The sequence below is a fragment of the Palaemon carinicauda genome, chromosome 8 (assembly GCF_036898095.1).
Source record: "Palaemon carinicauda isolate YSFRI2023 chromosome 8, ASM3689809v2, whole genome shotgun sequence".
NCBI lineage: Eukaryota > Metazoa > Arthropoda > Malacostraca > Decapoda > Palaemonidae > Palaemon > Palaemon carinicauda.
In genome coordinates, this window is record NC_090732.1 from 82760978 (window position 1) to 82788292 (window position 27315).

At 40.8% G+C, this 27315-nt stretch overlaps 1 protein-coding gene across 7 annotated transcripts in view; it reads right to left on the reverse strand.

Moving 5' to 3' along the window:
• The window catches only part of bel (ATP-dependent RNA helicase bel), a 112396-nt gene that overhangs the window by 12406 nt on the left and 72675 nt on the right, over window positions 1–27315 (reverse strand). For 6 of the 7 annotated variants that reach the window (XM_068378702.1, XM_068378701.1, XM_068378698.1 and 3 more), the window contains 8 exons: window positions 24784–25003; window positions 24430–24591; window positions 9905–10030; window positions 9588–9703; window positions 9233–9382; window positions 8958–9114; window positions 8687–8849; window positions 3593–3631 (listed from right to left, as the gene is read on the reverse strand). In XM_068378702.1, coding sequence (XP_068234803.1) covers window positions 3593–3631; window positions 8687–8849; window positions 8958–9114; window positions 9233–9382; window positions 9588–9703; window positions 9905–10030; window positions 24430–24591; window positions 24784–25003 — 1133 coding nt within the window. The remainder of the gene's footprint in view (window positions 1–3592; window positions 3632–8686; window positions 8850–8957; window positions 9115–9232; window positions 9383–9587; window positions 9704–9904; window positions 10031–24429; window positions 24592–24783; window positions 25004–27315) is intronic. The other variant, XM_068378700.1, reaches the window with a different exon arrangement.

A 27315-nucleotide genomic window follows, 5' to 3' on the forward strand; every position in this document is an offset into this window, starting at 1 on the left:
GAAGAATAAGATGAATAAAAATTCATTACAGAACTCTTAAGACACATTGCCACTGGCATATTTGGCTTTTGGGGCTTTGTAGATTTGTTAGCTAGACCCACAAATTCATGCAGGTAATAAATTTGGTTCCTTGCCATCATCTCATAGCTTCTGTGACAGCTCTGTTTTGCTTTTACCCTACTGCTTTCCCAGGAAACAGCAGGCCACCCTCAGTCTGAGTCTTGCTGCACCTACCATAGTATGAGCATACATTGTCTCTCTGCTCCCATTAAGTGTACCTGGAACTTATTTTTGCAAAGATTGCTTTGAGAGGTTAATCATTCTACCAACCTACTCCTGACTATCAAAGGAAGAGACTACCTTGAAGCAAAAGTTCAAGGTACTTGAGTGGTGTAGGAAAGGTTTGTCTTTTGCCACCGTTGGTTGAGTACAGTAATGTGTGGTATATCAAGGAGACCAAAATCCATGGTGCTGTAACTGCAAGCAGCCTGCTCAGTACTAATCATTTGCGCTGTAACTGCAAGCAGCCTGCTCAGTACTAATCATTTGCGCTGTAACTGCAAGCAGCCTGCTCAGCACTAATCATTTGCGCTGTAACTGCAAGCAGCCTGCTCAGTACTAATCATTTGCGCTGTAACTGCAAGCAGCCTGCTCAGCACTAATCATTTGCGCTGTAACTGCAAGCAGCCTGCTCAGTACTAATCATTTGCAAATAGTGATGAACATGGCCATGTTCCAGATGGAGAAAGCCTTCTTAAAGTCATTCAGAAAGGCATGACCCTCAAGATTTTTCAAGCTTTCACAAAGTACTCTTTCGGAGCCATAACCAAACATAAGTCATGATACTATATCTATGCCACCTATGCTTTTCCAAGGCAGTACAGGATGGTTTGCTAATTTTAAGAAAGAACAAGAGGATCAACAGGGGAAACAGCAATGGCAGATCACAAAGCATCAAAGGCTTTCACTGTAAAACTTTTGAGAGATTATTGCCAAAGGGTACAAGCCAGAGCAAGTGTAGAATATGGATGAAATAGGTAAGTGAGCATGGTAGTTAGTGTACCTCTAATGTATGTGGAATAAAAAATATCTGATATTTAAATAAATCTTAGTTGACTAACATGAAATGTTAAATAGGCAATTTCATTTGCATTGGCAAATGAATAAATTACTGTAACATACCTATACGTGTGCAAATACATTTGTAGTAGTGGAATGCAACACTTATCAATATATTTACGCTGCTCAACATGTTTATTTTGGATAACCCACTAGAGTTTATGACAGGGATGGATAGGTAAAGGAGTCTGGTTTCAGTTCCAATTTCATCAGAATAGATACTCGCCAGAACACCAGCCAGGCAAGCCCAAACCCCCAAGGTGGTGCCGAACCACAGCAGTGGCCTCCACAGTAAATAGCTTAGACACGCGGCCCCACGCTGGGATCAATCTGCTGCCATGCGAATGCTAGGCAAACACATTACCACTGTACTAGTCAGGTAGGCTAACTTAATACATTTAGTTACAATGATTCAAGACATTGAATGATTTTTTTCCAAATATCTAATGAAAAATAATTTTCATAACTACAGTATAAACTACACAATTATTTTCTAAATTCCATTCTAATAATCTTTTCTTTCACTTTGTTTGCTAAAGTGAAGTAAATGGTGTATTGTTCACTAAAAACAAAGGCTTCAATCTTGTGGATTGAAGGTATGGTGAATAAGAGTGTGTTCCAACGCATACTTTTAAGCCTTAATGAAGCTTTACCCACTGGCAGTAATGAAGGTCCAAAGAAATATAAAGCAGGGTAAATTCAGTAGGGGATATTTGAAAAATACAGTATAAATTTGTGGTTGAAAACACTTAAACAATGTGCAGTACCAGATAACAAAAGGAAGGGGATGGAGAAATCCTGTACCAAGTTCATTGATAAAGATATGATGGGTTGAGCTACACTGGCTGAAAAATACCTCCCAGATAAGGCAGTCTTATATTAACATTCCATCAAATAACTTAAAAAAAAACTCATAAAAGCAAGACAGAGAATCTTCTCTTGATCAGTTTTATGTAAATATGTAAAGTCTGTGAATCTGTTAGTGCCTGAATAGGAACAAAAAGAGAAATAACCCCAGTAGGGCAGTTACCAAACTTGTTTATGGAGGGAGATTCCCTTTCTAAGTAACAAAATCGGCACCTTCCACTTCTTATTAGCTAAAATGAGGTTTAACGTTCCTTTATTTCATATCTATATACCTATTTTATTAAAAATATTTTTTTATTCTTTTTGGCTCCTTTCTGTACTGCATTATACTTCAATATCAAAGTGTAAAAATGGCACACAATAGAAGTATCCTTGGGTGAGGATCTAATTAACGCTATATCCATTCCAACACTGTTTTGCAACTAATTGTTTGATCTCCAAGGTGCCAATGAAATAGTGACTAGAATTAAATGTTGGTGTTTGTTAAATACCTAAAGGAACAAATTCTAATTCTCTCATTTTGATAAAGTATTTAAAATGTATGTATTACAAAATAAGCCACTTATTGAAAATCTATGACCAAAGTTACCCATTTTCCTAAGGAAAATAACTACCCATGCAAAACAAAGATATAAAAGGGCTGATAAAGCAGAAGTCTATAATGCCTAAAAATCTTGGATGGAACAAATTGTCATTTAAAGAGATGAAATTGCATTGAAAATGCGTAGTTCAGCAGTAGTGAAAGCTGATACAATAAGTTGAAATAATAAATTAGTCCCAAATTTAACTATACATTTAAATGTCATACAAAAGAAAAGCAATCAAGTACAGCATTCACTTCATTTCTTCAGGAAATACTGATGAAGAACCCTGACATCCGGTTACAAATTCCTGCCAAACAAAAATTATTGCAACTTACCTAATATTAATAACCTAAAAGGTTAAAATCATAAAATTTAAAATTGAATCAAGGACTAATTGCTATGGTATATCTGAAGTAATATGGGCAATTCAACCATCATTTTCATATATAGGAAATAGCCTAGTTATGCTACAACACTACCTAAGGTTAAAGGTATTTACTTATACATTCTCAACTGGGCATAAACTTTCATATAAAAATGAATGAAAAAATATCTATCAGCCTAAATAGCTGCAAGATTTGAAACTAAATCTTATTTGAAATTTAAGATATTGTCCCTGTCGGTAATCAGTATACTGAACATGAAAAAGTCAAAATGTAAAAGGGCAGTGATTTATAATGTGCCAATCCAGTTGCCTTGAAGAGTACATTAGGAAATTTAAATTTAAAGCTTCAAGCATACGCTAATATGGCCAACATCAAATTCTACTCCACATGATTAATGGATTCAAGTAAAAACCGAGAATTCTGATCATTCTGATGATGATGACAACGATGATAAAAATAGTTCCAAGTGATTGGATTAACATTTGATAAATTATAATCACTTGAATTTACATGCATGAGTAGAATGTTATGACAATTTGAAATAGTACCATTCAAGAATAATACATCCACTAGTCCTACTGCAGATAGTTTTATGGTGAGAAGCAGATACAATGCAAGCAACTGTAAAAATATTACCTTCTTGTGGAGGGAGTGCGACAATGGCCAATTTATCATCTGCAAAAAATTTTTTTTGAAAATAAATCTACTCCATATAACTTAAAACAGAAAATAACTTGGGTTATGAACAGGGATATAACAAAAATGCTTAACTTACAAGATGAACTTATTCAAAACTTAATTTTTTTATGAATTGCAATCTTCAAACAGCTTACATATCAGCATATACTACTAATTCTATTATATATATATATATATATATATATATATATATATATATATATATATATATATATATATATATATATATATATGTATGTATGTATATATACATATACTGTACATATATATATCGATAAAACGAGAATAGGAAAAGCATCTGGTATGGATGGTGTAAGCCGAGAGGTTGAAGGAAGGGGTTGTGACTGTACTTGAATGGTTGGTGAGATTGTTTAATATGTGTTTTGTGTTGTCAATGGTACCAGTAGATTGGGTTTGTGTGTGTATTGTACTACCACTATATAAGGGTAAGGGAGATGTGCATGAGTGTTGTAATTCAAGGGGTATTAGTTTGTTGAGTGTAGTTGGAAAAGTGTATAGTAGAGTACTGATTAATAGGATTAAAACAGAAAATGCAATCTTAGAAGCACAGGGTGGTTTTAGAAGAGGTAGAGGTTGTATGAATCAGATGTTTACAGTTATGCAGATATGCGAGAAATATTTAGCAAACAGTAAGGTGTAAGTTGCGGTTATGGATCTGGAGAAAGTGTATGATCGAGTTGATAGGGAAGCAATGTGGAATGTGATGAGGTTATAGGAGTTGGTGGAAGGTTGTTGCAAGCAGTGAAAAGTTTCTACAAAGGTAGTAAAGCATGTGTTAAGATAGGAAATGAAGTGAGTGATTGGTTTCCGGTAAGAGTGGGCTGAGACAGGGATGTGTGATGTCGCCGTGGTTGTTCAACTTGTATGTTGATGGAGTGGTGAGAGAAGTGAATGCTCGAGTGCTTGGAAGAGGATTGAAACAGGTTGACAAGAATGACCATGAATGGGAGGTAAATCAGTTGTTGTTTGCGGATGATACTGTACTGGTTGCAGACACAGAAGAGAAGCTTGGACGATTAGTGACAGAATTTGGAAGGGTATGAGAGAGGAAGAAGTTGAGAGTTAATGTGGGTAAGAGTAAGGTTATGAGATGTACGGTAAGGGAAGGTGGTGCAAGGTTGAATGTCATGTTGAATGGAGAGTTACTTGTGGAGGTGGATCAGTTTAGGTACTTGGGGTCCGTTGTTGCAGCAAATGGTGGAGTGGAAGCAGATGTACGTCAGAGTGAATGAAGGATGCAAAGTGTTGGGGGCAACTAAGGGAGTAGTAAAAAAATGAGTGTGTTGGGCAGGAATGTAAAGAGAGTTCTGTATGAGAAACTGATTGTACCAACTGAGATGTATGGATCGGAGTTGTGGGGAATGAAAGTGACAGACAGAAATTGAATGTGTTTGAGATGAAGTGTCTAAGGAGTATGGCTGGTGTATCTCGAGTAGATAGGGTTAGGAACGAAGTGGTGAGGGTGAGAACGGGTGTAAGAAATGAGTTAGCAGCTAGAGTGGATATGAATGTGTTGAGGTGGTTTGGCCATGTTGAGAGAATGGAAAATGGCTGTCTGCCAAAGAAAGTGATGAATGCAAGAGTTGATGGAAGAAGTACGAGAGGAAGGCCAAGGTTTGGGTGGATGGATGGATGGAGTGAAGGAAGTTCTGGGTGATAGGAGGATAGATGTGAGCGAGGCAAGAGAGCGTGCTAGAAATAAGAATGAATGGCGAGCGATTGTGACGCAGTTCCGGTAGGCCCTGCTGCTGCCTCCGATGCCTTAGATGACCGCGGAGGTAGCAGCAGTAGGGGATTCAGCATTATCAAGCTTCATCTGTGGTGGATAATGTGGGAGGGTGGGCTGTGACACCCTAGCAGTACCAGCTGAACTCGGTTGAGTCCCTTGTTGGGCTGGGAGGAACGTAGAGAGTAGAGGTCCCCTTTTTGTTTTTGTTTCTTTGTTGATGTCAGCTACCCCCCCAAAATTGGGGGAAGTGCCTTGGTATATGTATGTATATATATGTATATGTGTATATATATGTATATGTGTATATATATATATATATATGTATATATATATATGTATATATATATATGTATATATATATATGTATATATATATGTATATATATATGTATATATATATATATATGTATATATATATGTATATATATATATATATATATATATATATATATATATATATATATATATATATATATATATATATATATATATATATATATATATATATATATATATCACAGTATACTGTATATACAATAATAATAAATTATTAATAGAATTAGTAGTACATGTATAAATTTATACAACTTGAAATCATAAGATTTTTGCTTATAAAAACTTAAAACCTACAGTACTTACATGCAGGACTAATCATTTCACACATAAGCACCGGACTAATACATATACCCTTTTATTGAAAGCAATTTCATATAAAAAAAATGCCATTAACCCACAGGAGATTGAAATTATTCATCAATAACATACAGCTTAAATTGGAAAAGTCAGTAGTCAAACAAACCAGATAAAACAAAATATTAGTTTTTTTTTTTTATATATTATGGTTTTCAAAGAATAAAGCACTGTAAATTTAGATACTCACCACTCATATAACGATGTTCCACTCACTAATCCATAGCCATTGGCGATAATCAATAATCAAATAAAGAATTTGCGATGTTTGCTGTTCTAGCAAATCATTACAAGATTCAAGAATACCCGCTCTATATGTATATTTCTTATTTCCTGTATGTTATTTACTTTGCTGTTATAGGAAATCATTACAAGACTCTAGAATACCCTCTCTATGTATATTTCTTATTTCCTTTATGTTATTTACTACATCCAAATGGTAAAATTTCCATGTAATAACGATATGTAAAGGTATAAATTTACATACAATATAACGATAAATCCGTTTTAGTAAACTGAAAGAAAATGAGCACTAATAAAATCAAGCCAAAAATCATTTACTATAATAATAAAATCTAAAATAAAACAACCATATACTAATGAAAACTAAAAACAAAAAACTACATATTTCTGCTGCTACTATAATAGTACAGATGGCCAGCAGGTGAAACCACAAATTTTTATTCTTAACAGGATGGAAATCTAGATTCGTTTCAATTTATCTACTGATTATTCATTTACTGCTTACCATAGTTGTTGAAATAACACAAAACGCCAAATACTAAAATTTCCTAGGTACCATTAGACTTTGAGAGATCTTCTAAACCTCTCATGAAAGAGCAAAATTTCCATTATCAATTAAAATATTCCCAAATAGAACACTAACTGCTTTCTATACCTCCACCCCAGAGAAGGAGAAAGAGCAAAACTTGGTACTGTAGACCTAATTTATAATATCCCCAACAGTACATGAACTGCTTTTATAAGTACAGTATCATCTAGTTGCATCCAGCTCTTTGATCACTAAAGACTAAGAGCACTTCTCATCCTTATAAATCTAGAGATGAATCAAGTGGCAATGATTTGACAATGGTAACTCATTAGTAAAACTCTTGATATTTGCAAGCGTTTAGTGATGCCAACCATCGAAAAAATTACCAATCACAGTGCAATAAAAAATTCATTTTCAGTCAAAATATTTTTCATACATCTAATTATATTATTCTGCGTCTAATTAAAAAAGATGATGCAGTATTTGTAAAAAATGAGTTTCCGAGTGAGCCTATATATTTTGGAAAATATAGTTTCATTAATTATGTATAAAAGCACAAAAATAAATTTTTAAACAGTGCATCGACCATAAACACCACCAAATCTTCATAAATTTCTTGCCTTTAGTACCAGCGAAGGTAAAATCCTTAGGTTACAAGATATTTTGAAGGTTAGTAAGCCAGAACAGTGAATCAATTTGAGACTTTTACAGTTGATCAAAGGATTATAGCTATCTACCAGCTAATCAAATCAATATTCCCGAATCACATTCGTGAGATCTTCTGTAGAGCGTATCTACTAGCTTTTAGAGAGAAGAGAAGAGAAGAGAAGAGAAGAGAAGAGAAGAGAAGAGAAGAGAAGAGAAGAAGAGAAATGAGTAAAGAGTAGAGAGTAGAGAGTAGAGAGTAGAGAGTAAAGAGTAAAGATTAAAGAGAAAAGAGAAGTGAAGAGAAAAGAGAAGTGAAGAGAAAAGAGAAGTGAAGAGAAAAGAGAAGTGAAGAGAAAAGAGAAGAGAAGAAAAAAGAAGAGAAGAGAAGAAAAAAGAAGAGAAGAGAAGAGAGAAGAGAAGAAAAAAGAAGAGAAGAGAGAAGAGAAGAGAAGAGAGAAGAGAAGAGAGAAGAGAAGAGAGAAGAGAAGAGAGAAGAGAAGAGAAGATAGAAAACATACCTCTCTACAGTAAGGGTAACTAATTAAGTACAGCAATGTACTGTATGTATTGTTACAGTAGTGTGTTTAACTGGTGTTCATGAGCCACATTCAGCAAATTTTTCTGGAAAATGTCTTAAAACTATTTTTGAATTATTCTACATTGTTTATGATGACAGCTCTTGATGTTATTACACATTTTAAATATCTAAATGGGCAGTTATAGCCTTTTTAAATGGCTTCTAATTTTTTTCAAATTTGCCCTATTTGCGAGGGGAGGGGGTTTTTGCCCCATTCGCTGAGGGGGGGCGGTTTCTGGTCCCTAACACAACCACCCAAATCTAGGGGGGGACTGTAATTAAAAAATTAAAATTTGAATAAACAATAACAAGTGTAAAGCACCCAGAAGAATAATAAATTTCACATTTTTTGCAGAAAAATCAGGCAGAGTAGATAAGTACAGTACTGTACCTTCAGGTAATCTTGCTACCTGACCAATGTTATTTTTCTCCATGGCACGTAAAAATTATGTACACAAGCATAAGGAATACCACACCTACAATGATCACAGAGGCAAATAATGCTTGAGGAATTCTAAAAACTCTACGTTTCAAGTTGTATTAACAAACTCATTGGAAGTTCATCTTGTAAGAAATAAAAATTATTAATATGCACCCTTGTTGGCATTGCTGAGTCGATCTAATCCAGCTGCATTCAGAATATCAAGGAGGAAAGAACGCTTATCATCCTCGGCAACCCAAACAATCTTCTGTGTAATGTTCTCGGATGTAGACCCAACACGGCCAACAGCTAAGAAAATGTAGTTGTCCAAAAAGTCCTGGAATTACATAAAAAAAATTCATGAAACACCAATGTCTGAACTACATTATTCTTTTATCTTAATTACAGTATATAAGGTGAATGGTCAATAACCTAAGAAGCATACCTGTGCTAGACGCTGAATTTCCTTAGGGAAAGTTGCAGAAAACATAAGGGTCTGACGTCTACCAGTTGGAGGCATGTTATCCTCTTCTACAATACGCCGGATCTGAGGCTCAAAACCCATGTCCAGCATACGATCAGCCTCGTCCAGTACCAAAAATCTGTATGATTAGTAGCAGTTATTATAAAAATTTGTTTATCAGAATAAATGGGTAAAAATTTTATTGTACTTTACTATAGTGTGATCATGTGGAGAATACATTGGGAAACTTCACTTACTTGACATAATCAAGACCCACTTTGCCACGATCAATCATGTCAGCAAGGCGACCAGGTGTTGCCACAAGTAGGTGACAACCACGTGACAGATCCCTCATCTGTGCTACAACATCTGCACCACCATATACCACGCATGGACGCACTTTAGCCCTACAGATGAATTCATGAGTTAATTGTACCCTCCAGGGAAAATATTAGAAGAAAAATACCACCCAAATACCTTGGATATATACACATTTCAATTATGAGGATTCATTATACACAACATAATGCATTTGAAATTGTAAAAATGCTCCATTGTATTATAAAAGCACTTTTAAGTAGTGTGTATCCGTTGAAAGAAAAGGTAACACACCTATATGAAAACTTGCGGGACTCATCATAAATCTGTGTAGCCAGCTCTCGAGTTGGTGCCAAGACAAGAGCAAGTGGATATTGCTTATTTCGGCCACGGGGGTTATTGTTCTTGACCTGATAAAAGGATAGTCTAGATTGAGACCTACAGTACTGTTTTTGAAAATAAGTTTACTTAGCCAATAATTTATTAGTATAATTTCAGTCATAGCAGTTAGCTAACTTACTACCTAATAAAGTATCCATTATTTCAATTTTTATTTTGTACTACCTAGGCTGTGAAAAAAAAAAAAAATTAGAAAATTTTACTTTACTAACCTGAACAGGACCCTGTTCATAAATCTGATTCAAAATAGGCACAAGGAAAGCTGCAGTTTTTCCTGAACCTGTCTGGGCACAAGCCATCAGATCTCTTTTACTAAGAATAAAAGGAAGAGCATATTTCTGAAAAGAAGATATAATAAATTAAACACTTTATAATGGTTGAAAGAAAAAAAAAGGATAAAGACTAAATTTCATAAGATTATTTGATAAAAAGTATTCAGGCAATATAGAAAAGTGCTGGGTTCCAAATCTAAATGCAGAAATAAACAAACCCAGAAGATGAAGTTCTAAATACCCTAGCATTACCAGGCATTGAATACCTACAAATTTCAATATACAGGTATAGCTCACCCTACGTCAGTAATTGGTCCCAGGAAAGGAGACAAAGTGAAAAATGACAAGTCTAATTTACTTGTCATTAGGCTAAAATACACAATCATTCACAGTTCTGTATTGTATTTATTAATGCAATTTAATTAAAATAATAGTTAAGAGTATAATTTTAGCTTACAAACAAATTTCAGTTTTTAATGTAGTACTGCACAGAGAATAAATTTACAAATAATTGATATTCATACTTGTAAATGTAGATGTTTACAGTACACTGCCAAGCAGGATTTTGAAAAAGTAGAAGTTGTACTGACCAAATTTCCATTTTAAAACATGTGGAACAGCAATGTGTATATACATACATATACCAAAGCATTTCCCCCAATCTTGGGGGGTAGCTGACATCAAACTAATGAAACAAAAAAGGTGACCTCTCCTCTCTACATTCCTCCCAGCCTGACAAGGGACTCAATATCCTCTATGAGGGTCAGTGCATTGGTGCTCATGGCTGAGATCCCACCATCTCTAGTAGGAAATTGCGGGGTGGAAGTGGTAGGTAATATAACTTAAATGACTGGTTTGTATAGCTATAGTTTGTTCCTAAGGATAAAAATTCTAAGGAGGGAGACAGTCCTCGAAGTGAACAGAGCTTATGTTTGCCCTTCAAATCAGAATGATCATGACAAGTCCTGATAAGGAACAAGGACATGGCATCTTCTGCATTCATAGGAAGAAGGTTGGCCAAGGCACATGTCGCTACCTCATTGCAAGAGGGTCGTAACTCCAAATTTGCTAGTTTCTAGTTATATGGTGTACAAGATTGCCGAATTGATTCTGCATCTTTTGGTAAGAGTCGTAAATCTAGGTGAATTAGCGGCCGAGAGATGGCACTAAGAAGATTTTTAGTGAACATCAAATTCATAGGACTTAGCAACTTTCAAATGCGTCTCCTGAAAAATCAGGAATTTGGAGTTACGACACTCTTTCAATGAGGTAGCGATGTCATCCGTTGAGATACTACAGCTAGAGTTATTGGGTCCTTTGATTGGCCAGATACAATCAACAAAGGTAACAAAAAATGTTAAGGAATTACGATCCTTCTTAGCTTTAGTAATATTTTAAAAGAATTTCGTTAAGAGTTTGTCTACAATTACACGTCCATTAGATCCCTCTCTCTAGTTACGGCTCATTTCATCTTTGCCGACACATACACAATAGTCTGGCCTATTCTTCCTACACATTCTCCTCTTTCCATTTTCACTTGACAAAACTGAAATTACCAAACAATTCTTCTTCACGCAAGTGGTTACCTACTGCACTGTAATTGTTCAGTGGCTACTTTCCTCTTGGTAAGGGTAGAAGAAACTAACTTTGGTACGTAGCTCTTCTAGGAGGAGGAAACCCCAAAACTAAACCATTGTTCTCTAGTCTTGGATAGTACCATAACCTCTGTACCATGGTCTTCCACTGTCTTAGGTTAGAGATCTCGTGCTTGAGGATACACTCAGGCACTCTATTCTATCCTTTTTCTCTTCCTCTTGTTATTTTCAAGTCTTTATAGTTTATATATGAAAGATTTATTTTAATATTTTTGTTCTTAAACTTCTTTTGTAGATTTTCCTTATTTCCTTTCTGCACTGGGATATTTTCCGTTGGAGCCCTTAGGCTTATAGCATCTTGCTTTTCCAACCAGGGTTGTAGCTTAGCAATAAATAATATCTTCCTGGCCAGTACCATCCTATTAATAATACTAAGTATGCAGTAAACTGTAATAGAGATGCCTTCTCCATCATGAAGCTCAATACTGTATGAGTTATATTACAGCTGTGACCAAGTTGTGGAATGATCTCCCTAATTAGATAATTGAATTGGTAGAATATGGGGATCTGGTTTACTACTGTGAGGTACAATGGTTCAGCACAGGAAAACTTAAACTGATTTTACGATCTTAGGAGTGAAATTTTCACATTTATAGAAATGACAGGCAAGTCTATCCATGAATTAAAAGAGGATGGCTGGGTACGGGATATCTCTTTTCTTATAGATTTTACTTCATATCTCAATGACCTGAGAAATGGTAATAATTTCCATTTCCCTACACTGGAAAATCCTTCCAAAGCAGACTGCACTTCCTATGCTGATAAGTTTATATCAGTTCACAAAGCATTCATCAGTAAATTTCAAAATTTCATTTCACAAGAAACTAATCTACGGATTTTTTCTTTACCATTTGATACCAATGTTGAGGAAGCTCCCAAGGAATTGCAGATGGAATTGATTGAACTTCAAGGAAATGACGATTCGAGACGAAAAATTAAAAGATAATTCGTTACTGGAGTTTTTATAAAAATTTATCTGATGAAGCTTTCCAGAGGATCACATTTTGCAAGAAAGAAAATGTCCCTATTCATGAGTACGTAATACATGTGAGCAGCTGTTTATAAAAACAATATAAACAAAATAAAAAACAAGATCAAGGCTGACAGATAATCACCTTGAAAATAACCTTAGAGTAGTCCGCCTCCAGCATTTCACTAAACATTGAGACATTGGTAAATAAACACAAGCCTAAATTTTGCATTAGAATAAAGTTTTTATATTTTCTTTATATGTAATTGCAAGATTTATAAACAATGTGTTTCAGTAAATTTTCTTCTCATATGTAATTTCAACAACCTGTTTAAAACTTTTTTTCATGAATATTTTCAGTTTTTACTAGTTTTGCTTCCCAAATCTTTCTATTAAAAGTAAACCATCAACATATAAAATCAAATGATAAAAATCAGTAGTTTAATAAATGTTTATACATATATGAAGGCTGGTTCGAAAATTGAAGAGACAGTGAAAGATTGAAATGGAAGATTGTTAAAAGGAGGAGGAGGCAAGGAAAAGGTAGGCGGAATATTTTGAAAGTTTACTGAATGTTCAGGATAATAGGGAGGCAGATATAATTGCTGTTGCAGGTGTTGAGGTGCCAGTGATGGGAGATGAGAATGAGAGAGAGATTACAAGAGAGGAAGTAAGGAGAGCACTAGATGAAACGAAAGTAGGAAAAGCACCTGGTATGGAGGGTGTGAGAGCAGAGATGTTGAAGGAAGGGGGTGTGACTGTATAGAAGTACAGGGTGGTTTTAGAAGAGGTAGGGGATGTATGAATCAGATTTTTAGTTAGGCACTTATGCGAAAAATATTTAGCAAAAGTTAAGGAGGTATATGCTGTGTTTATACATCTGGAGAAAGCGTATGATAGAGTTGATAGGGAAGAGATGTGGAATGTGATGAGGTTATACGGAATTGGTGGAAGGTTGTTGCAAGCAGTGAAAAGTTTCTACAAAGGTAGTAAAACATGTGTTAGGATAGGAAATTAAGTGAGCGAATGGTTTCCAATGAGAGTAGGGCTGAAACAGGGACGTATGAAGTCGCCATGGATGTTTAATTTGTATGTTGATGGAGTGGTGAGAGGCAAATGCTCAAGTGCTTGGACGAGGATTGAAATTGGTAGACGAAAATGATCATGAATGGGAGGTAAATCAGTTGCTGTTTGATGATGATACTGTACTGGTTGCAGACATGAAAGAGAAGCTTGGTCGATTAGTGACAGAATTTGGAAGGGTATGTGAAAGAAGGAAATTGAGAGTTTATGTGGGTAAGAGTAAGGTTATGAGATGTACGAGAAGGGAAGGTGGTGCAAGGTTGAATGTCATGTTGAATGGAAAGTTACTAGAGGAGGTGGATGTTTAAGTACAGTACTTGGGGTCTGTTGTTGCAGCACATGGTGGAGTGGAAGCAGATGTACATCAGAGAGTGAATGAAGGATGCAGTGTTGGGGGCAGAGAAGGGAGTGGTAAAGAATAGAGGGTTGGGCATGAATATAGAGAGAGTTCTGTATGAGAGAGTAATCGTACCGACTGTAATGTATGGATCGGAGTTGTGGGGACTGAAAGTGATATAAAGACAGAAATTGAATGTGTTTGAGATGAAGTGTCTGAGGAGTATGGCTGGTGTACAGTATCTCGAGTAGATAGGGCTGGGAACGAAGTAGTGAGGGTGAGAACGGGTGTAAATGATTTAGCAGCTAGTGGATATGAATGCATTCAGGTGGTTTGGCCATGTTGAGAGAATGGAAAATGACTGTCTGCTAACAAAGGTGATGAATGCAAGAGTTGATGGGAGAGGTGCAAGAGGAAGACCAAGGTTTGAGTGGATGGATGGAGTGAAGCAAGCTCTGGGTGATAGGAGGATAGATGTGAGAGGCAAGAGAGCGTGCTAGAAATAGGAATGAATAGCGAACAATTGCGACACAGTTTCAGTAGGCCCTGCTGCTTCCTCCAGTTGCCTTGGATGACCGCATAGGTAGAAGCAGTAGGGGATTCGGCATTATGAAGCTTCATCTGAGGTGGATAACGGGGGAGAGTGGACTGTGGCACCCTAGCAGTACCAGCCAAACTCGGTTGAGTCCCTTGACAGGATGGGAGGAATGTAGAGGAAAGTTCCCCTTTTTTCATTTGGATTGATACTGGGTACCCCCCAAACCAGGGCGAAGTGCCTTGGTATATATGTATAATGTATAGTATATAATAAATGTTTATATGTATAGTATATGATAAGTACACTATGTATGGATACATATTTTGTAAATCTATAATTAGGGCTCCTGGCCTGCAACCAGTCTTGGAAAACAATTTGGCTCACAAGTGAACAAAGGTTGCCCATGCATGGTCTAGGGCGTCCAGAAGTGGAGCTCGCAGGCAAAGTGTTTCAGGATGAGGCACGTCCATGAGTAGAACTCGCAGGGAAAGCGTGTCTAGAGGATCAGGTGCACTGGAGCGAGGCGCATCCAGGAGTAGAGCTCGCAGGAGAAGCTCATCTGTAGGTTAAGGCGGGTTGGGGTGGGGTGTTGAATTAGTGTCCCCAGCAGTTGAGGCTCTTCTGGAAGAGGGCAAGTCATCCTTGGAAGATTCCACCAGAAGGTAGTGAAGAATAAGTACAGCTGCTGGAGGCTTCTTATGATTCCCCTACAAAGATGAGGGGTCTTTAGAAGTTGTGCACCAATGTTCCAAACTCACCTCGAGGACCCAGAGATCTGAAGGAAGACATCCTTGAAAGGCAACGGTTAAGCACTCCATCTAAGGTGGAATTACACCCGGAAGACAAGTTTCCCTCTGAAGACTCCAAAGGTGGCTGGGGAAAGACAGGAGATTTCCCAAGACTCGAAGGACCCCCTTGGGCGTGAGCTTCCCTCAAGATTATTTGGTCACCACTAGAAGTTGGAAAGTGTACCGGGGGTTGAGGAAGTCAAGGAAGTTCAAGAATTCTTTTTTTACTTCTTCCTTTTACTATACTTCCCCCACTGGGAGAATAACCACCCACGACACTCATTACAAGGCGAGGCCTGATTACAAAATGTCCCCAACATAACTGAAGAGCAGGTATCTAGGGCACTCAAAAGTGCCGCAGACAACTTCAAAGACCAAAGAAATAACATTCAAAAGTTGCAAATACGTTGGATACAAGGACAAAAATAATAGCTCCCAAATACCACAGGCAGAAAGTGTCTGCCTTCAATGACAGGTGGTATCCAAGTGGCTTGTCAGTGAGCCAGTGGGGGGGGAGGTCATTGCCTTCCCGCGATTAGTTGTTGCCACCTCATTATAATTTCTAACAGCTGTATTCCAAGCTTCACTTTTATCATTCACCTATGTAAAGTATGATGGTTTGTATTTTGCGAAGAAACATGTACTGTACAAGGTTTAAGGTATTTTCACCTTTCTTTAGCAATTACCTAGCATATTAGTACAACGAGAAAATCTTCCGTATCATAGCCAGGTACACAAGGGTCCACTAACACAGCAATAAGGTGGAACTTCCAAAATCGACATTACTCTATACCAGGTGTATATTACAAAATGGACCCTATTCATAATTGTCAATATTTCCTAACCTATGTCCAACATACTACAATTAGCTTGCACTGTACGCAATTTTATACTTCACGATTTCATATGGTGACAGAGAACCTCAATACCTATTAAATAAAAAATAAAATTTTGCAATAAAAAAACCTTGCCGCGCGATAATTTCAAATATTACGTGCTCCTTTGCACTGGACTTGCTTTGCACCACTTCTCTTTCCCTCCACCCAGCTCTCGCTGTACACTATATCCATTTACCGTGGTAAAAAATTACAGCTATATTTGAAATAAAGCAGATTTTAATTAAACTTATTTCACTTAACTGTATCCAATAATAATAAATGTAATATTCACATTTCAGTACAGCAGGGTCCCAAATTATGCGTTTTCGAATTTTTTTAAACTAGTGGTTGCTAGTTTTAAAAAATAAATTTTCGATATCTGCGAAGCTGTTCAAAGTCTGCAAGTAACCATAAAGCTAATCAAACCTATTGGCTTTTTAAGTATATTTGTAGCCCTAAATACAGTGCCTGATAATAAATATACCCAAACTACACTTACCTTACATTTTATTAACATAATTTCATAATAAATAGCCTATTTAAGGAAAAATTCCATATCAATGAAATCACAAATTTTAAGTAATTTGTATTTTTCCCAACAGTACTTACCTCGAACTACTTTCTTAGGAGTATCTGGGATTTCCTCCCAACCAACCAGAATTTTGTGTAGTTTACCCTACTCCCGTTTTCTATGCGGGGGTAACCTCTGGCGGAGTGATACGCGCCACGAGGCGACCCTGGGTCAGAGAGCATGCTTGCTCAGGTCTCGAGCTCCAGTAAGTTTTTGGTAGATATGTTTCCAAGAAGTCCTGTAAGGCACTCGGGGCAGGATGGGTGGGCCATAACCCGAAAGTAGTTCGAGGTAAGTACTGTTAGGAAAAATACAAATTACTTAAAATTTGTGATTTGTTCCAACAAGGAGTACTTACCTCGAACTGCTTTCTTAGGAGACTTATACTTTAGGAGGTGGGAGTGGCCTTCCGGACCTAGAGACCGTGATGAGGAGAGAAAGGGAACCTAGATAGGAGGCTAGGTTCTGCTGACCCCAAAGGAAACATGAGAAAATAGGGAAAACTACGCAAAAAACACTTGTGTCCGAGTAACTCGCCACTGCAAAAATCCTTGGAGACGTATTCTTCCACTGACAGTGTATCCCATGGCAGTTAAAGGATTTTAAGGGTCATGTAGGGGAAGGTGATATGGGAAAAAAAGGAGTAAGGAAGGAACCCGTGTCTCTTGGACTTACCGCCCGCGGCTTTCCCGGGGCTACACCTTTAAATCATTTGGAGCGCGGAAATGACGGGACCGAGAGAGAACCCGTCCAAGGACCTCCTCGAACAATCCTTTAAGTAGTGAGCCGTAAAGGTCGACTGCCTAGACCATGTACCTGCCCTCAGGATTTGGCCCACTGCCATGTTTCTTTCAAAGGCTAACAAAGTACTCAGTCCTCTAATGTCGTGGGGTCTAGGCTTTCCTGGAAGAGAGACCCCTGCACTACTGTAGGCTCTCATGATCACCTGTTGTAGCCAGAAGGAGATCGTATTTTTAGAGACCGGCTTCTTCACCAGTCCCGAGGAGACGAACAGACTCTTGGTTTCGGGGCAAAGTTTGGCCGTCCTCTCAAGGTACTTCCGAACAGCTCTGACTGGATACTGAAGTAAATCCCTCGGGTTGTCCGAACGCGGGATAGCCAGCACTGAGAACCCTTCAAACTTGGGGTCCCAAACAGCTGGATTCTGAGTCTTGGCTACGAAGGAGGGTAAGAATCTGAAGGTAGCTTCTCGCTAGCCCTTCGAGTGCGAGATCTCGTAAGACAGACCATGAATCTCACCTACTCTTTTTGCCGATGCCAGAGCTAACAGAAAGACTGTCTTGAGGGTGAGCTCCTTGTCTAAGATGTCTTTGAGAGGCTCAAAGGGGGGTTCCGAAAGCATCTTCAGTATCCTAGCCACATCCCACTGGGGCACTCTAGTGGCCTGGGGGGGACACGACAGCTCGAAGCTCTAGATGAGCATCGAGATATGTCTGGAGGCACCTCGGTCGATGCCCTTCAGTAGGAAGACTTGGCCCAGCGCCGCCCGGACTCCTTTAATGGCTGGCATGGACGTGCCTACTTCGTCCCCGGGATAAACCAGGAAGTCTGCTATCTCGTGAATGGAGGCCCCTAACAGCCTGATGTTCTTCGAGGAGCACCACTTAGTAAAGGTAGCCCACTTCGCCTGGTACACCGCGACTGACGACCGTCTCAGGTAACCTGACATCCTCGATGCCGTCCTCGACGAATATCCTTCCTTTCTCAGGAGACGCTCGATAACCTCCACGCGTGAAGGCGGAGGGACCGAGGGTTTTCGTGGAACCTTTGGAAGTGAGGCTGCCGGAGAAGGTCTGGTCTGTCCGGAAGTGGCCAAGGTGGAAGGCGTGCCAGGTCCTTTAGATCGGCGAACCACTCTCTCCGGCCACCAGGACGCTACCAAAGTCATCCACAGGTTGTCCGCCCGTCTCACCCTGCTGAGGAGCTGTCTGAGCATCCAGAAGGGAGGGAAGGCGTAAACGTTGAGGTTGTCCCAAGGGTGCTGGAAGGCGTCCTCGAACGCTGCTGCTGGGTCTGGCACAGGAGAACAAAACACGGGGAGCTGTGTTCAGTCTCGTGGCGAAGAAGTCTATCACCGGCGAGCCCCACTTCAGGATGAGGGTCTTGGCCACTTCTGGGTGTAGGGACCACTTGGACCCTACTACTTGACCTATCCTGCTGAGGCCATCGGCCAGGACGTTCCTCTTCCCCGGAATGAACCTGGGTGAGATTTTGATTTGCTCCACTTCGGCCCATTCTAGGAACTCCATTGTGAGACTGCACAGTTCCTTTGACTTCAGTCTTCCTTGCTTTTTCACGTAGGCCACCACCGTGGCGTTGTCGCACAGCAGAGCCACGGTGTTTTCCTGGAGTAAATGAAAGAACTCTAGGCACGCCCTTTGTACGGCCATCATCTCTAGCACGTTTATGTGCAGGTTCGTCTCCTCGACTTCCCATTATCCTTTTGCTGTTTTGTCGAGAAGATAGGCACCCTAACCCTCCTTGGATGGGTCCGTGAACAGGAGCATCTCCGGAGGGTCGGCTGCGAAAGGCATTCCCTTGAGGGTGTTCGATCTGACGTGCCACCACTCCGGGACCTCCTTCGTCTCCGGGGACACCGGGACTATCTTGTGTAGGGAGTCCCCCTGGTTCCAGAGCTCCTTCAGGTTCCACTGCACTCCCTTGAGTTTGAGCCTCCCCTGGGGGACTAACTTCCCCAATGACACGAAGTAGCCTATCAGTCTTTGCCAGTCCTTGGCTCTCCTGGGCTGGCCCGACAGGAAGGGCCAGAGTATCTGTTCTAGGTTGTCCAGTCTCTCCGCGGAGGGGAAGGCTCTCGCCAACCGGGAGTCTAGGACCATCCCTAGGTAGGTCATCCTGGTGGAGGGTATCAGCTGGGACTTCTCCAAGTTGATGATGATACCCAAGACGTTGCAGAACTGCAGGAGCTTCGCGCCTTGCTCCCTCAGTACTTCCTCTGAGGTTGAAAGCAACCAGTCGTCTAGGTACCGAATCAGGCGGATGCCCTGTTCGTGTGCCCAGGCTGAAACTGTTGCGAAGACTCTCGTGAAGACCTGAGGGGCTGTCGACATTCCGAAGCAGAGGGTCTTGAACTGCAACATTTGGGTACCCCCATTTTACCCTTAGGTACTTCCTGCTGGAGGGATAGACAGGGACATGGAAGTAGGCATCTTTGAGGTCTATGGACATCATGAAGTCGTCCTCCCTCAAAGCCGCTAGGACCGACTTCGGAGTGTCCATCTTGAAGTCGGTCTTGCACACGAATTTGTTGAGGACTGAGAGGTCTATGACTGGTCTCCAGCCCCCTGTCGCTTTCTCCACCAGGAAGAGCCTGCTGTAGAACCCTGGACACGGGTTCTTGACTGGTTCTACTGCCCCTTTCGCCAGCATTGCCGAGACTACTTCTTGCAGAGCTGCTACTCTCAAGGGGTCCTTGGGTGCCAACCACTCCCCCTGTTGATCTGGGATCAGAGGTGGGGGGTCCGCTAGGAAGGGCAACCTGTACCCTTCCTATAGTACTGCTATGGTCCACGGATACACTCCATGGTCCCGCCAGGCTTGCCAAGATAGTTTGAGGCATCGGCCAGAGTAGGGGGCCTCCCCTCCTACCTCCTTCGAGAGGTGCGGCCTGAACGCCCTCTCCTGGAGCCCGAGTAGGATGGTCTGAAGGCTGACTGTGGAGTTGAAGCTCTTCTACAGGGGGGGGGGGGGCGGCGGCGGCGGCTGCGAAGGCTGGAGCCAGGCCGTTGCCGTGGCGTCCCTTCTGGGTTGGCTAAGTGAGGCGCGGGAAGGGTAAAAGACATCTGCAGACGATCTCCTATAGGAAGGCCTTCTTGTTGGAGGGGGTCTTGGCTCTCCAGCATCCTTCAGTTTCCCGACCCTCTCCACCGTCTCTTCCACCGCCTTCAGAGGGAACAGTGACTCGCCCCACAGGGGCAAGTTCCTTAGGGCTCTCGCTTCCCTGTCTGGAAGCCTCCTGAGTAGTTTGCTGAGAACTGTATCTCTTTCGCAGTACCCAGTTGGTCGCCTGCCAGAGGGACTGGTAGGACAGGAACTTGAGGGCCTTACCCCCTGAGCTAATCAGTTCCTTCAGCAAAACTGGTTCTCCGGAACCGAGAGGTCGTGCGAGGCTTTAAAGTCCACCAGGGTGCAGGCCCACCAATCTAGCCACGATGAGACGTAAACTAGGTCCAGGGCCAAATCCTCCATTATGGAGGTCTCCGACGGGGAGAAGCAAACTGGGGCGACGGATGCTCTCTCTTCTGAGGCCCCCTGATTCAGGATGGCGATTGCAGGTTCTACCGTACAGGGACCCGCACGGCGACCTTCAGGAAGGTAAAATCGCTTCTGGGTCTTGAGACCCTGGAGGAGTTTGGAGGCGCTCTGACTCTTGGGGGCATCCGCATGGCTGGCCACTATCCTGTTGATATGCTCCATGCCCAGCCTAACGTCTCTAGCTAGGAGAAGAGCCAGTGAGGGCCTCTGCTGCACGGGTGTGTCTACCAACCTACTGAGGCCCGAGAGCCAGTCCTCATCCGTTGCGGGCTTTGGTTCGTCTAGCATCTGGTGGCGTCTGATGAGGGCTAGTACTTTCCTGTACGCGGAGGGCTCGTCAGCTGAGCCTTCCGTGCCATCTCCAAGGCCTTCCGTCGGAAGGTCCTCTGCCTGAGAAGACGCACCTACGATGGAGGGCCCCGCTTGAGGAAGAGGCATCCTTTTGTTGTGGTACGATTTCGGCGGCTCTGGATGGAGGACAGGCATCGCCGCTGGGACAGAGGCCTCCGTCCTGGACTTCTCTCCCCACGAAGGACCAAGCTGCTGCGGGCTTCCTCGTGGCTGCTGGTTGTCTTTCACGTTCTGGCCGGCTTGTCGAAGTCTTGGAGGCTGGGACACGGCTGCCAGGTCGAAGGGGCGACTCTCTCTGCTGGGCGGATGGAGTCAGAACCTTCGCGGACTTATGTCTGTTTACCGGAGCCTGAAGTGATGATTCCCTCCGACGCTCAGACCTGCTGTAGGCGACGTACTTCGGGGCAGGGGAACGCGCCCTTGGGAGCCAGCCAGAGGTACCCGGAGCTGCTGAAGCTCCCAGGTGGCGGCTGCGTGGGATGGCGACACGCACCCATTCCTCCCTAGGGGAACGGCTTCTTCTGTGCTACCTTCTGGGGGATCTAGCGTGCCTCCTGGCGTGGCGAGATTTGGAACGGGAACGGGACCTCCTTCTGCGGGACCTCTCTTGTCTCCTCTTCTGGTCCCTCGGAGCTCCATCCTCCGAGGAGAAAGAGTATGACTCGAAAGAGGAGCCCGAAGATCTGTAGGACCGCACCGAAAGGTCCGAGTCGTCCTGCGTCGCTGGTGGTTCCTCGTGTCAGTCCATAGGTGACGAAGGCTCCAGGAAGACGGGAGGGAGCATTTCTGAAGGCGCTGGGGGAGAGCGAGGCAACTTCTTGCAGAGGAACCACGCCTCTAACTCTTCCTCCAGTCTCATGGGCGACTAGAAGGGCGTCCTCAGCGTCGCCCATGCGAGGGGATCCGACGACGGTGAGTCCTCCTTCTCGGCGTCTCCCCCGGCTGCAGAAGTACCTGAAAATCAGGCCCATGAAGCGGGGGAAGAGGCTGCAGCAGCCTTTCCCCTCATAGGGTCATCGGAAGAGACAGGCCCCGCTGGCACCAGGACTCAGTCATCCGAACACACTTCCGTCCCTCCCCCAGGCCCCCCCCCCCCCTTTTGCCTGGACCGAAGACACAATCCCATTGTCAGGTAAATCAGACTCCTAGGGAAGGACCACAGGCCGCTTCCCCGCAACAGACTTACCTCGACCCCTACACTGGGTAGGGGAAGACGGCAGAGAGAGACTGTCCAACGGGATGCCGGGCGAAGCGAGAGGCTTAGAGACGTTGGGCTTCCTAGGAGAACGTCGATTGGCCTTCTTCTTCTTGGTGCCGTATCGCACCCACTGCACCTCATTCCAGGACTCGCACTCCGGACACGTGGCTGTAGGGCAAAACACACTGCCCCTATACGAAGAACACAAGGAGTGCGGGTCAAATTCGGGCTTAGAGAGGAGAGCACCACACTATTTGCCGGCCACAGGCCCAGGGCAACGACGGGGATGCTCCATAACGCACAAGTAAGACACCGCAAGACACAGGAACACAGAGGTTAAGGATAGGGAAGCACACAAAGGGACCATGTGGGGACCGCGTGAGACACAAAGGGTCCCACTGGGTTAAGAGAGAGCGTCGGGATGTAACGCCGACGCGACCAAAGATTTACTGGAGGTCGAGACCTGAGCAAGCATGCTCTCTGACCCCGGGTCGTCTCTGAGCGCATATCACTCCGCCAGAGATTACCCCGCATAGAAAACAGGAGTAGGGTAAACTACATAAAATTCTGGTCGGATGGGAGGAGATCCCAGATACTCCTAAGAAAGTAGTTCGAGGTAAGTACTCCGTGTTGGAACAAATTGACAATTATGAATAGGGTCCATTTTGTAATATACGCCTGGTATAGAGTAATGTCGATTTTGGAAGTTCCACCTTATTGCTGTTAGTGGACCTTTGTGTACCTGGCTATGATACCATGGGAAGCAAGGCACACAGTTGTTGACCTGTAACCTCGTTCCCACAATCCAGGCTGGAAGAGCCAGTTTGAATCAGTTTCTTACTGGCGCCATTAATCCGCCAACAAGAGCACCAAAGTCTATATGTTCACAGGTACCCACCGGAGGAGGGAGACAGACGGAACATGACATGCATTTGCGAGGTGCGATTACATCACCCGCCACTGCTACCAAGAGCCAAGGGAGTCCCTTAAAGGCCCCATCAATGAGCACCTCCATAAGATCAGCTGGCCAGGAGGTGCGGGCAGAAGGCCAGCAGCCATGATAGAATTCCTTCATAAATGGCTGGTGCCAGCAATCAATTCAAAATCTCCCCTTTTGCAACTCTGTTTTTATTAAACGCAAATGTTCCCACCTGTGTCCTTTCTCTCGCATATGCCCTAATTATCTTATGAACTGATCATTTATTTACAACTTGGAAGAAATTATCAGATCCAACAGGAGCCTGAAGTATTGTAAGACTAAAGATGTTCTTAGATCAAGTAACGAAATTTACTCTAATCGAAGAAACATTTAATGAGTTACAGTAATTATCCTGTTCTCATTTATGTCAAATGACAGAAGAAAAATATTTTGCTTTCGACAGTAACAGTCGTCTATTTACCCCAGTTCCAAATAGAGATTAATTTCATTCTAAAGAACATTGTGCATGCCACACCCTTTACAATCTGCATATAATCTAGTTGGGAAATGCAATCAGGAAAACAAAAGAAAGAAGCTCACAGACAAGTTAAGATGTTGTTTACATTAGTGTACTATGCAACAGTTTCCTTTAGTGCTCCATACCACATCTTTCAAGTGGGGCACAAAGGGTAGTACATCAGTACAACATTCTAATTTTTTATTATTATTAATGCTTATCATGAAATAGCTTTTATTATGAAGACTAGATAGCTATGAACTTGAGGGGAGTTTAATTGGAATAATGAATATCAGAATTACATCTTCCTTGTAGAGACAAAACAAAATACATTACTACAACCCCTGACTGACAATCTACTAACCTGCACTGGAGTTGGCCTATCATAGCGGGCCATGCTAATGTTCTGTCTAATGATCTCTGTCAGCTTAATATCCGCGAAAGAGCTGATTGAAGCAGGAATGTCTTCTCCAGTAGCTTCAACTGGGATGTCGTCATATTTGTCAAAGTTGATTCCACTATTTGACTGAAAAATAATTAAAAATAAAAAGAATTTGGCTATGCTGAGTATTAGTTTAATTTCATATAGTACTCCCCATGTCACCCAAGAAAAATTAATCTTATGAAAAAAAAAATTGCCGAGCTCCAATAATTTAAAACAAAATAATCTGGCCAACTTAAGTGAGCTAAACAAGCATAATCAGAATGAACAACTTACCGTAGTACCACTATTACTGAAAAGTTCAGCCTCAAGAACCTCATTTCTTGCAAGAGGCTGAGACCAATCGTCTTGTTGATTTGAACGCTCTTGCCAACGGCTACCACTTACTCCAGAACGATCACGTTCATCTTCAACCCATCGGTTATTTCTTGGGGGTCCATTAACTCCACCACCCCCACCATCTCTGCTTCTGTCATCATAGGCTCCTCGGTTATCGCTACAAGGAAAAATTCTTGTAAAAATATAAACTAAATATAATTTCAAGAACTTTTAGCTATAATACACTAGAAAGTTTCATCTGTACATTTAACTATCTATGAAGACTAACTAAAAAAAAAATTTTCCACCCTACTGCATATGGTTTTCAAAACACCTCCAAAGTATAAGTTCTGGTTGGTATGAGATGGTCGAGATGCAATGAAATATCAACATTCACAAATTTAGAGAAGAGAATGAGAGCAAATGAAGCAAAAGCTAACTGGGCTGAATTACAAAGTAAGATTAGAATTGGGCAGATAGTACTTGACACTAGTTCTACAATAACAAGGGTATTCAAGAGCAAAGGGGCTGGGTAGATTTGAAACCATCGATTTAGTAATGTACAATATACAACTTATGATCCTTATGCCCAACTGAATACTACATTACTCAAAATTTTCAGGTTACATAGCATTCCTTTTAGTTGATCATCTGGCCATTGTTGGTTGGAAATGGTGATCTACTAGCGAGATGTACACTAATAGGTCCAGTCAATGTAGGCCACACCATGCAAGTGTTGTTGATTTCATAGCAAGCACACACAGCTCTTTCCCAGATGACATTGTCTGGTTCAATTTGAACAGCCAAAACTAAACCCACAACACTGGTTCATTGCATCAATCTAAAGATTAAGGGGGCTAGTGTACCAAAGACAAGAAACCCCTATTTATTATTCTATACTCATGAAACTTTGTGTAGTTGTTTAGAGTATATAGAGCTACTCTCATACCAAATTTGAGAAAAATTGGTTAATTTTTTATTTTGTTTTTTTTTATGTTTTTTTTTTTAGATAGTCATAATTTTTTTTTTCATAAATTTTATTAGAACTTGTAGTGCTTTCTATTTCCTTTAATTTGATTTTTTAATATTTTTCTATATTAGTACTACCTATATAGTTAAAAAAAAATGTAATATAAAAAATTAGTGAAAAAATAAAAAAAGGGAAAAAATTTAGATTTAAATTTATGGAGCCCTTCTAAATTATATACAAATGCCAGCAATTTTTCAATTTTGAAAATCCATCAGTAACTAAAAAAGTCTTAGGGATTTATATACACTCATATCACTCAAAATTTAGTTTTGAGAAAACTTCACTTGAAGTTTTAGCATCATTAACACATGTATTCTCACTGAGAAGCACTTTTTCTGGAATAAATAACTATTTATATCTCATAAAAACATTTTTTTATCATATTAGCTTTCTCTTTGCACTTGGGTGTTGCCTCAAAACTTCCAGAACTGCATAGAAAAATTATTGTGCAATCTTTTTTATTCTTTTTTTTTGTAGTCAAATTTCACTTGAAGTTTTGGCAACATTCAGACATAGGTGTTTCACTGTACAAATTACTATTTGCCTGTCATACACTTTTTTTATCAATATAAGCCAATTGCATAATTTTTTTAGAATTGCATGCAACAATTATAATTTTCTTACGCATGATTTTCCAAACCACCCATGAGGTATCAAACTAGGCTCGTTTTTTAGGAGTATCCCCAACTTGAAAAAGCAATTATACATTAATTGCAAAGTATATGGTTCAATGGAAGGAATGGGTCTCACGGAATGACAATTCATGCGGCACGCCCCCTTTACCCCGTTAACCCCCATTTTTTTTGCTTTAGAAGCACAAAATTCACAAAATTTCATACGTCTGGCATTGCCAACACTATGAAGTTGCCGGAAATGCGCAAAAGTAAAATTCGGCATCTGACACCCAAATCAGCTATTTTTCGGTACACTAGCCCCCTTAAAGACTGACACAAAACGTACCAAAGTTCAACAAAAATGTTGACGGTGCAGAACAAACAAAATACATAATAAAGACTAACTCGAGAATAGTCTTCAAGAACAAGGCCAAGTCAAAACAGCTTCCAATCAAATCTATATCCTAAAATCAACACTAACACTATCACTGAATATTACAATCTCTTTGATATTGGTAATGAAGGTAGAAAATAATACTTTACTACTACTTGCAATAGCCCAAGAGACTGTCAAAGATGACAATTACCCCAAAAAGGAAAAATTAACAAGAATTATAACCTAAACAAGAGCATCAAGCAAAGGCAATCCTGAAAAAATAATGTTCACTAACAAGCACCATGGAACAGTTAAGTGTACAAGGGAGACAAGAATTGGCAAACAGAAATAGCCATTCATAAGGGGAATCTTATGGAAGTTGATTCAAATCTTGAGACTGGTATTCCTTCAGTCACAGAAATAGGGCAACATTTGATGAAAAATAAAAGTACTAACTCGTGATATTGCAC